The sequence below is a fragment of the Lepisosteus oculatus genome, chromosome 2 (genome assembly GCF_040954835.1).
Source record: "Lepisosteus oculatus isolate fLepOcu1 chromosome 2, fLepOcu1.hap2, whole genome shotgun sequence".
Classification (NCBI taxonomy): Eukaryota; Metazoa; Chordata; class Actinopteri; order Semionotiformes; family Lepisosteidae; genus Lepisosteus; species Lepisosteus oculatus.
In genome coordinates this window covers 15377001-15389410 of record NC_090697.1, presented here as the reverse complement: position 1 = coordinate 15389410, position 12410 = coordinate 15377001, and the positions used below count along the sequence as shown (strand labels likewise).

Here is a 12410-nt window from a genome sequence, read left to right as displayed (position 1 = left end):
CGGTTGAATATGTTTTCAGTTTAAAGAAATGTATACTCAAGAATTATTTATCATATCCGTTACAATGAAGATAGCAGAACATTCAAATACATGCACACATTTAGAATTATTCAACATCTTTCCTTATGTTATGTTATGTTATGTTTCCATATGTTTTAAGCCATTTCACAGTGAATATTCTCTCTGGCTGTGCATTGTGGAGAGAATCATCTGGCAGAATGGATTTAGCCTAGGTTTTATTGTGCCATTATGACATTACAAGCCTCATATGTGGTCTGAAGAAATACTACTTCCTCACAGGGCTTGTAATCATAGACTTTCCACCTCCTAAGTCCTCTCTTAGATTGAGAGCAGAGGAAAGGGTTTGAAGGAGAATCCCACAGAATCAAAGATGTGAAGTAAACCATTCCCACACTACCACAGCATGGTGGAATCAGTGACAGAAGCTGTGGCTTCTTTCCAGCAAGATAATCTTAGAAGTGGCCAGAATAAACCAGCAGCCACTCTGTATTGTGTAAGTCAGGCAACGAACTCCAACCAAAAACTCCCTTCCTCAAGTGAGACAGAAGCCATTTTGTCCACTGATGGTTTGGTCACATCTGTGCCTTTATGTCAATTTGAAGTCTGCCTTGTAAATAAAAACATATTTTTTCTGGGAAGTATTTTAGGACCAGTGGGGTCTGTTTCTTATAACTTAGGTATTTGCTCAAAACTGAACTCAGCAATTGAGAAAGTATTCATTTCAAAACATGTTTCTGGTCATAATTTGAATAATTTGCTCAATTGTTTAGCAGTGGTAGGTAATATTTATAGTGGTAAACAGAACTTACTTGTACACAGTGGTAACACAGTGCCTTCCACTTTTCTATTTCTTTTATAAGATACCAGATATAGCAGGTTTTATTTGTTTTCAGAATATAGTCAATTACAGGCATGCTGACATTGTTCTCAACATGAAACACATCATTGTCAACACTATTGTTCCATATCTAACAAAGTTGGAGATCATTATTGCCACAGGTCTTTTCTACAGTTGTCATCTCCTGTAGTTCAGCAATGTGGCAATCTCAGGCATCCCTAGTTGATTTCCTTTCAGTTCTGAAAGCAGAATAATGTATGCACTGCAATGAATATTTGCTCTACAATGATAATGTGACACTATATTATGACAGTATTGGCACTATACTTATTTGTATACGTTTTATACTTTTTAGTGCATGGTAAAACAGGCCATTAATTGATTGTAAATCTCAACCTAGGGCTTGAGCAACCTGTTACTGTACATTAGAAATGATTCACTGAGACCTCCACAGGGATACCATAGGTTGCAGTTCACAAACCATTCATCACACCTGGCAGTGCATGTTTACAAATTCTGGTGTGCGCTGGGAATGTGCATTGGATTGCCAAGCGCTGGAGAAATCTGATGTGGTCAGATTAATCATCTTTCACCCTGTGACGACGTGCAGCATTTCTTTCCTGCTGGGAGAGGTGTCTTCCAGGATAACAATGCTTTTCTCCTCAGAGAATGTGTGATCAACCAAAGGTTTGATGAGCATGACACTGATGTTATGCAAATGTTATGCCCTTCTCAGTCTCCAAATCTGAACCCAAACGAGCATTTATGGGGATATGCTGGACTGACGTCTGAAAGAGCAGTTTCCAGTTCCTTCAACCAGGCACGAGCTAATTGACTTTCATGGGGATGAATGATGCCACATCCCTACTGCATAATTCCAAACACTGCTAGATTCTATGCCATGGTGTGTACAACCCATACTGGGTGCCAGTTGAGCCTCAACACCCTATTAAGAAACTCTATATAAGTGTTTTTGTTGATTACCTTTTCGAGTCCACAACCTGTGTAAGTGACTATACTTGTTCAGAACCTGTTTCCTCTGGCTGGATTATTTAAACAGTATTTTAAGATTTGATTTGTATTGTTTATTTCCTTGGCAACAGATGAGAATATTACCACAGAGGCAAATCCTGCACTTCCAGTGGGCAAAGTATACTTAGAGTCTTCTTAGCAGAAATAGACTTCCCCCTTGTAATTAAAATTGTATCCAACGTGGCCACACAGCAGCAAGAATGACAATTTTGCAACAAGTGTTTTGTCTCTGTATATTAGGTCTCTTCTGCCACAATGCTGGTAATACTAAAAGAAGAATAAAGAATTCAGCCCAACCTAATTTCAAGCCTAAACTTGTCTGGTCTTACAAGCTTATAACTGTAGGGTCTGGTTGGCAACCTGGTTGGCAAACTCTAAGGAACATTAGCATAGCAGCTGGAAATAATGTTGATAGAGCAGAAAATCCAGAGCACTATGTCAGTGTGGTGACATGCTAATATGTTAAAGGATGAGCTGCCGTTTAGATGAAGTCCTGCTCCCAGAATAGAAATTGAGGATCTCCCCTGATACAGTAGATTTCCCCTGATCTCCAGCACCAGCTCCTTATTTATAGACAAATACAGTATTTTTAATTCTTATTTTAATTAATATAAATTTCTTCTTTTTTTCATTTATATGTAGACAAATTCTGTTTTGTGACCAGCACTGTTCTTGCCTATTATACGTCTTCTTTATACTTTGCAGTGTGAGATAAGCCTCTCCTTGTCCCTTTCTGCTTCTCTTACAGAGTTTATTGTACTTTTGTACCTTATAACTATTGGTTATGGAGGACTTTTATTATGTCATACATACAATAATTGCACAAACCCTTTTTGTTGTTTTTCTCTTTTTATACAATACGGTACATTCTTTATTCACATGTTTCTGGATTGCTGAGAAACTATTTGTATTAAACTACTGCCTTAAAGAGACAGTGAACACCCCCCAAAATACATTTATGATTGTTACATTCCATCACATAATTTTTCTTAACCTGTGAAACCTTCAATACAAGAATGTGTATTAAACAGTGTTGGCAGTATGATTTCTGACCTCCATATTTAAGATTTGATCTTTGGAGGCAGCAGCAAATTTTTAAATCCCATGATGTATTTGCAGCAGTAAGAAGTTATTACTAAGATCTTGTGCAATTAAAATTAAGAACAGAACTTTTTCTTACTCCAAGAGTTTTGGGAGTATGAAAAACCTGTCCAGCCATGATGTTGAAGTCAGTACCCTAGTAATATTTTAAGGAAGAGCTGCAAGAGAACCTTAGATCAATTAACTTCTAACCGGCCTCCCCTCAATGGTAACCTCTCTTATGTTCTTACGAGTAACGTTTTAAGTTAGTTGACTGTTTAAATGTACAAATAACTCAAGTACAGTATGCATAAGCTGTCTCTTCAAACCCATTATCTGTTCATCGCAAATCCATAGTGATAACTTGAATGTCCCCTGGTGAAATGCCGCTGTGTCAGACTGCACTGTGTTTCCAGGTCACCAGAGGGTGTCGGTGAGCAGTCTCCTGGTCTGTCATGGCCTGCTGATGGTGGGGACAAACCTGGGAGTCCTGGTGGCTCTGCCTGTCCCTCGACTACAAGGCATTCCCAAAGTCACAGGTGAGGATCTCATTCCCGTCAAGGTGGTTGTTTTTTTTTTTAATTCCATTTTTATTTTTCCTTTGCCATTGGAATTTTACTTTTCTAAATGCAGATCTTCACTGTAAACCTTGCACATAAAATGCTCATCTCATCCGGATACGTTTACTGTACCATTGCTTTTATACAAAATGACTTACAGTTGCATCCAGCCAATCAGGGTGTATGTAATATACTGTAGCACTGCAAAACAATACAATACCTGACCCCATATTCAAGCACTAAACTTAATTCAAGCAGGCTACAGTAGGGAGCCTTCAAGGGCAGTTGAGTGGCCTGTTACTCACTTACCAAGCGGCAAGCCAGATCTTTAACCATTTTCAGCTTAAGGTATAGATAGACTAGATACTTTATTGATCCCATGAGGGAAATTGCAGAAAAAGTCATGGCTCCGGCTGGATTCGAACACCCAACGTGTGATGTGGGAGTCAGGAACCTAACCCACAGCACCACATTTTACAGTCAATTTTATATAATGTGCTACTGTGACGAGAAAAATAAAATTGACTGTAAACTGAAGATCTGTTCAGATCAGTGATTGCCAGATCATTAATGGGCCACCTGATAGTTACACTTAAAAAATAGTCCAGTCTTTAGAGCTACAGTACAGTGGGTAATGACATATCTGTACAAATTCAGCAGTGTTGTGAAAATAGAAATAAAGAACTTGGGTGGTTTTTGAAGCTTCTGACACATATGTTCTCCATTTATTAAATCTTACATGACAAAATACTTCCATGGCAAAAATAATTCAGATGAATAAAGAAATAAAGGTCATAAAAAGTGGTTAAAAGTGATATTGCATGTGACAGATGACAAATACATTTAAATTCTAATTACATTCAAGTGATGGAACACTGTTGCGAAAAGCTAACTTAATGAGTCATAAACCTCAGATGAGGGAAACACCGAGTGAGTTTACAGTGAACTACACAAGCGGACGCGGCTGTCACCCCTTGTTGGATCATGAATATCCAGGAAGAACGTGAATTATACAGCTTTAAAGTCCCATTCAGATACCCATGTCCATTGATGCAGCAATCATATGTTTCCTTGGTTTCATCAAGAAGCTGCTCACTGACGCAGGAGGATGGTTGAGAGACATGCCTCTAGGTGTCGTTCCTGCAAACACTATTTCATTGCAAATGCTGGTGAAGTTGTGCTGTTATTCGTATTCCTCAATGCAGGTTGTGGTTAAGGCTGTAACTCAGTCTTGGCATTGAGCCCTGGTTTGGTTTGTTTATTGTAGGTGTCTGTGGTTGCTAAGAGCTTTTTCTTTCATCTGTGGCTCCCCTTCCTCCAGCTGTATAGAAACCCGTGCCTTTCTTTCGAGTAAAGAATTGAGCAACATTTTGGTTGTGCTCATCACCTCCTGAAATACTCATTTCTTAATGCCACATGATGAAAATGCATATTTTAAGTTTTCTTAAAATAGATACTAATCAAAGGCTTTTAAGACCTGTCCTACTTCATATTATCAAGAGACAGTCAGGCTGCAATTATATTTTATGCTAAGTAAGAAAGATAATTAGTGAACTGATTTTCCTTCAAGCAAGTATAACACTTACCAGTGCATATTTCAAGTTCTGTCTGCCAGGATTCTGCTGAATGTTACAATAAATGTCAGGCAGCCATTAGTAAAGATGATCTTATACTTACAGTACTATTTACAGATCTTACAGTATAATGTGCTTAGGTACTCTGGTGGGAAAGAACTAGATAGGATAGCAGCCACATTTCTGTTGTGTCAAATTATCAGTAGAAGCAGAGTGGGCCAATATAAAACACAACAAAACATATGAATACTTTACTTTTAGCTTTCAGTGAAATACAGTACTGTATGTACACTCTTGGCACTGTGTTATTATTAATGCACTGACATGTCATTAGGATCTAAAGGTAAGCTTGTCTGCAATCTACATTCAGTCCCTTAATGATCAGGAAAGTAATTCTTGCTTAGAATAGAAATTAGATAAATTCCAAATTTCTGTAATTGAACAGAGCTAAGGAGCAGTTTAGGTTCGCAACCTATGAGACCTGTGTAGGCCAGACCCAGTTGACCACTTTGATATCAGCTGACATTTTAATAATAGATATTATCTGAGTTAGAGTTAATTTATCAGGTTAAAATAATCATTTCACACAGAAACCTAATATACTGTTATCCACTTTATAAAAACAGCTTTCTTAGATGTAAGCAGGGTTAAAATTGTTATTCTGAAGTTCAGCCCATGGTTCAAGTGCTTCAGTGAGGGTTTTTCAGTTTTTTCCATTTCATGTGCCCAGGGCGCGGTATGGTGTCGTTCCACGCCCACTGCGGGCCCGTGAGATTCCTCACCATGGCCGAAGCCATCACAAGGGCAGCGCAGAGGAGCAGTTCCGTGGGCAGCCTGCCTCGCCCCATGGAAGGAAAAGACGGAGAAAAGGCGGTGGCTAACCCGCTGGGATCGTCCTCGTCCCTGGCCAGTGCGCAAGACAAAGGGCTGTGGCTGGGAGACTCCAGCAGGTCCATCGCTCAGCAGGGCTCGCTCTCCTCCTCCTCGGGGTCCCTCGCGCTCTCCCACGGCTCGCTGGAGCACAGCCCCGAAGACGGCGCTCTCTACGACCTCCTGCACGACCCCAGCTTCGCGCACCGGGGCAAGAAGACCCAGAAGGCTGCGGTTAGCTCGGTGCTCGTCGTGTCCGGAGGGCCGGGCCACAGGAGAGTGATCAAGAAGACAAAGGCGCCACGTCAGGAAGAGACCGTCTCCACCATCATGGTGTGGCAGATCCCGCTGCTCAACGTCTGAGGTCCCTCAAACAGCGGCTCCTGGCTGCGAGTGCAGCTTCGTCTCTGCTGCCTCATTTCACACTCAGGCGCAGCACTAATCATCATGCCTTTACTCCACTGCCTCGTTAGCATGATCTAGCCGAACAATGGAACAGATATTTGTGGAGGCCGTGTTGTTCATGAGGTACTTGAAGTCCATTTCGCTCGATGACTCAGAAATCCACGGATCCCTGCTATTTTGAGTCCATTGTTGCTAAGCCCACAGATTTTCAGCATGCATAGAAAAGCATCAAATTGTGTAATATTTTTGAACAATGTTGTGAAATTGAAGTCCCTTTTAATATTTATTGCTCCTGACGTCTGAAATAATAGTGAGCAGTTCTGAGTTCTGGTCATCCAGGCATCTAAAGGTAAAATTTTGGGGGGGAAGGTAATTTTCTGAATGGTGTTGCCACTATGTTTTTAAAGGTGAAAACCTTCAAATGAAACACCTCGAATGTAACTTAAAATTTTGAATATTTTTTTTCTGCTTTTCAGAAAATGTACAGCTGTTTTAACATCAGCCTTTCTGAAAAATGGTGTCTGCTACACTTTTTATTTGCTTTTATTTGTAATAGGTGCTTTTATTCGTAATAGCACCTCAGCTCATCCCAGCAATTGTTCTGCAATAACTCTTTAAAGACCTTGAATAAGTCTTTAGCTTGATAATCTCCTGAGATGTTTAAGCTTGGACTTCAGGAGGGGTTTTCTTTGTAGCTAGTGTTTTAGCCAGTCTAAAACATCGACACGCAACAAATTTCAGCTTTCAATTCAAAATTCTAGAAATAGGTTTGTCTTGATAGATACATTTATTTTACCATATAGGATGCTGATTTTTAGCTGGAGTAGTCTAAAAATACTCAGTTTAAGAAAGGCTGAATTTATATCAGGATATGTTTAACAGCAAATGTAAGTGGAGTTACTTAGTATGTCACATGTCACGAATTACTCAGAAACACTTTTTTTCATGCAGGTGGCCATAGTACGTTTTCTTTTAATTCCCTGTATTACTCATGTGAGTGATGACGCACCCTGGCTGGCCAGGGGGTTTTGTGTGTTTTCTTAAAGTATACAATAGTGAGCTTCCTCACCCCAGACACTGCCTAATGAACAATTTGCTTGATAGCCAGACAATGATCTTCATAGATCTTGCTGAAATGGTCCTTGGTAATAACCAAGTGTTTTTCTTTCACTAACCTACAGAAAAACAATTATTTTATTTTTGCAAAATCTAGCAATATAAGGCAACAGTTTCTTCAATTTATTTTATTGTTTGAATGTCATCTTATGGGATTATATTTGACGCTTTGGGACTTTGTTTAACCAATAACCTCTGGTTTCTTTTAAAGTTGCTGTTCTTCCCTAAATGTTATCTAATATTTTGTATATTGAAAAGAGAACGGAAAACACACAGTTGAAACTAGGTATATAATGTGCTACTGTGACGTACATAAGATGATTCATTATCATGTAATAATTTTAAAATGCACTTTAGAAACAGAACAATTAATAGTTGAGAAGGAACTGGTTTCATAATGATACCTGGCATAAGGTATCATTAAAGCATGTATAAAGTAAAAAAAAAATGAAAAGATGATTACAGATGTGATTGCATCTGAAAGTCCTAAAAGATCCAAACTCAAATTTAGATGTCACAGATTTCAAAATGAAGATTGTGGATATTCTTGTATTCTGGACACATGATTTGTCCCTCTGGCTGTCTTAGGAATGTCACCCGAATTTTAGCATATTCTAAAAAAGGGAAGTTGCATTAGCTGAAGCTTTAATGAAAATGAAATACCGAACTTCGTGTGTGCTGGTCTCCTGTTACTGAAATGAGTATTGCTTTTTCATTTAAAAAAACACTTCTACAGTGCGCATCTTTTTACTCCAGTAACACCCAATAAACTTACAGTGTCAATAAAATATATGAGATCATAAATGACTGGCTCTGATTCATTTTCTTTCTTCTGACATAATTACTTTTGTTTGAAGTACATTGCAGCCATGCTTCCAAATGCTTGTGACAATAGAAGGAAGTTTTATTTTCCAATAAGAACCTCTTTAGTAACGCAACTAAAAATACCATTTACAAAGTAAAATGCCCTGCACACCAGACTGGGATAGATTTTCAGATAACATTTTGTCAACATTCTTTTCTTGATGGGTCATAATCCTGTGGCAGTTTTGCTGATTGATGGGTTGTCTTCACAAACAGGCTAGTGTTAGTTTCAATCTGATGAACACTCAAGGTCAGTGCCAAAATATATAGCCTTGGGAATTTGGCCCAGTGCCTCAGACTCAGAAATCAGACCTATTCTAGCAGTTTGCACATGCTTTATAAAGGTGATATTCTCCAGCACTGCTTTTCTAGGATGGTTAATCAATGCATCCTTGTAGTCATGTTTTATTAAATACCATCATTTAAGGCTTTCTGCTCTTGTCATTAAGGATACCTGTCAATTTCTGGGAGCACAGGTCATTTACAAGCCTTTCACTATTTCACCAATACACGTCAGCCATATTAGCCCACACTCTTAGAAAGGCCAAGGATGGACGCCCCACCAGTGAGCTTGTTTTCAAATCAAAGGTGAGGTCAGCAGCTCGGGCTCTGGGAGGAACGCAGTGCCACAGCCACTCAATACACTTACAATGGAGGGTTGCAAAATCCCTGGCTTGTAAATGTTTTCCCCAAGAATATACCTGAGTGATTGGTATAATTATACAGTTTTGGTTAAAAGAGCAATAATTCAGGTACACTTCATTAAAAAAATATTAACAGTTACAATACAAACACTACACACAACATAATCATACTACACACAAATTTCCATATGTACATTACAAGTTTACAGACAAGGTATTTCAGAGACCTACATCTAGACCACCAGGGAAAACCCCCAGATGGCTAACAAGTATTTCACTCTTAAATAATTCTGACAGAGGCCAAAATAAGAGATACTGTAAGCTGCCTTCTAAACTAAACAAATGCCACAAAATAAATGGGAGCCTATCTCCCTGTTCCAAAATGCACCCACTAACCAGAGGTGAGGTTTTCCTCACTCAGGAAATCAGAGTGCCCTAAAAGGTACAGAATAGCAAGATTCAAATATTTAACTCCAATCTGGTCTTGTCTCAAACAAGGACTTCTCGCATGGCTCACGGTCCAAGTTCTGCCTCTTCCTGTTTCCTCTCTCTCGTGGTCTGCTTTTTTTCTGGTCTGTTCCTTCACTTTTATCTTACACTTTCGATACTCTTTACCATTTTCTCAGAACCTGAATATCCAAAAGGTTAGCCAGAAGATTTTTTTTGATCAGTGTGTCTCACACGCAGCTCAACTAAGAAACTTCTTATGAAACTGCACAGAATGGGTAATACCTAAATAAACATCACTTGGCTTGAATCTCTTGGAAGTGGAAACATTGACACAAGTTAGGTATTGCCCATTCTGTCTAGATTCTTAAGAGACGCCTCCTCTGTCATCTACCTCAGCCTGTAACAATACCAAAAATAAGACAATTTTGTCTGTTTTTTTGCACCTTTGAGAACAATTGGCAAGTTCAGGTTTATTGTCATTATACTCATATACAGGTATATGGTATAACGAAATTCTATTTAGCTAGCTCTCAGATGATAAGTAGTACAAAAAAACAATACTATTGTATAATAAAAGAAAGAGACAACAGGCAGTGTGCAAAACAACATCAGGTGTGCAAAAACATACATCAACAAAATGAAATAAAGGATAGAAAATTATGGGGAGTGAGCTTCTTGACATGTGAGGTAGAGGTAGATTTATATGTGTGTTTGAGTTTTGATAAAGAGAGAAAGCACTGAGAGGTTCAGATAGTAAGTGAGAGAGGCTGGGAGTTTAATAGTTTGATAGTGCGGGGGTAAAAACTGTCTCTGAGTCTGGTAGTCCGGGGCCAAATGCTCGGGTGCCGTTTTTCCAGATGGTAGAGGGTCGTCAAACAGTCTGTAGCTGGGGTGTGTTGGATCTTTGATGATGCTTAGAGCTTTCCTGAAGCACCATCTGTCATAAATGTTCTGTATGGATGGGAGGGCAACCCCAGTGATGGGCTGGGCAGTTTTCACCACCCGCTGTAGGGCTTTGCGGTCAGCAATACTGCAGTTGCCATACCACACTGTGATGCAACCTGTCAGTGTGCTTTCTGTAGTGCATCTGTAAAAGTTAGTGAGGACATACCTGTATCTGGGGACATATCTTAGCCTTCTTCAACCGTCTTAGGAAGTACAGGCGCTGTTGCGCTTTCTTGATCAGACAGGTGGTGTGCAAACCTGTGTTTGTGCGTGCGAAAAACATGCTTCTCAGCCTGAGATGGACTGGCATTTTCAACATGTATCCTGCCTGGCCAGAGAAGGTTCTTGGGATATGCTCCAGGCCACTATGACCCTGAATTGACCAAATTGGATATGTGGTTATTCAAAGTGATGAGAAATTTTGTACTTTTCACTGATGAGACACACCAGCCTGCTAAGAGGATAAAACTACAGTATGTGCTTGTGTAGAATGCAGTTTTTTAAGCTCTGAATCAAAAGGACAGTAGCAGGGGCAGTGGAATGGTAGGAGATACTGTTCATAGTCATGTGTGGCCATATTGATCGCTAATCCTGACATTCACTGAAAAATACCTCTGAAAACTGCATCTCAGTGCACCGAATAAGGGAATTGACCAGGGTTGATATTAAATAAATTACATTTTTTTGTATATGCATCTCAACAACATATTTTTGAGAATGGACATACTGTATGTAACCACAGCCCTTCAGTGTTAACTTCTTTCATAGGCTTTCACTGCAGAATGAAACATTTCTACACAAGCCTATGGCTTATTAACACATCATAGATAAGTCAAAGTTTTCCTTGAAAGTTAAATGTAATTATTACTTTTAATATTACAATTAAACAAGCATTAAAGCAGAAATTCTTCATGGTTTTAACATACAGTGCGATTACTGTTTTAAATATTTAGCATGATTTTTTCAGCAATAGTAGGCTGTTGCAGTCTCTATTTTCTTCTTCATGCTGAAATCCTGCTGCCCACGACATGCTGACTCAGAAAGCTGAAGAGTCTGCGTTAACATCTTGTTTGCCACAGCAGATACAGATGCCCCTGGAATTGCTGTGGAAGTACACCATGTTTCTATAAAAGTATGCAATTCTTTCTCTGTTCTCTACCACTTTCCCTTTGGTTTTCAGTACAATAAATCCAGTTATTGCACCTTAATTAATGTTCTTGTTCCTGTGTAATCCCCATTGTACGCTCTTACACTCCACTCCTGTACTACGAATTACAAAATCAAAAATGACATATAAAGCGGTACAATGTATATAATATGATACATAAATATTACATCACATACAGTACAGTACAGATATCCAGCATAAAACTAAGATTTTACATATGTTTGTGACAATGTTTGTCTGTCTTCTGTCCTATTTAAATTTGTACTGTATATGTTATATGTATGTCTCATCTGTGGTTTTGCTGTACCGATAGCAAATTCCTCCAACTATTATTATGTGGCAATAAAGAATAATCTAGTCTAAGATGTCTATCCATGCATGATCAGAAAGCTGCTTGTTCCTGGTAAGGGTCACTGTGGCCCAGACCATCACAAAAGCACACAGCGCAAAGTGGGGCTTCTCCATGTACTGTACAGTGGAGGCCAATCCAATGCATCCATTCGTTTTCTATCCTTTTCGTCCTGTTTGGCACTGCAGTGGAGCTGAAGCCTATCCCATCAAGCCAGGGGCGCAAGGCAGGATATACCCTGGATGGGACGCCAGATACAAACACACAGACTCTCTCGCACCAGGGCCAGTTTTACAGAAGCCAATTAACCCACCAGTATGTCTTTGGACTGTGAGAGGAAACTGGAAAACCTGGAGGAAACCCAGGCAAGCACAGGGAGAACACACAAACTCCACACAGATACTGTAGCTGCTCAGGTATGGTATTCAGCCCACGCACCAATGCTAACCACAGTGTCTCTGTGCCAACCACTAGTATTTCATCTTAATTGAAAT

The 12410-nt window shown here is 39.4% G+C and overlaps 1 protein-coding gene across 2 annotated transcripts in view; it reads left to right on the top strand.

The window, feature by feature from the left end:
* Positions 1-8300, top strand: part of arhgef10 (Rho guanine nucleotide exchange factor (GEF) 10) — a 99838-nt gene extending 91538 nt beyond the window's left edge. For both annotated transcript variants that reach the window (XM_015357889.2, XM_015357881.2), the window contains 2 exons: positions 3388-3510; positions 5836-8300. In XM_015357889.2, the coding sequence (XP_015213375.2) occupies positions 3388-3510; positions 5836-6338 (626 nt within the window). In that variant the 3' untranslated portion in view covers positions 6339-8300. The remainder of the gene's footprint in view (positions 1-3387; positions 3511-5835) is intronic.
* Positions 8301-12410: the final 4110 nt, after the last annotated feature.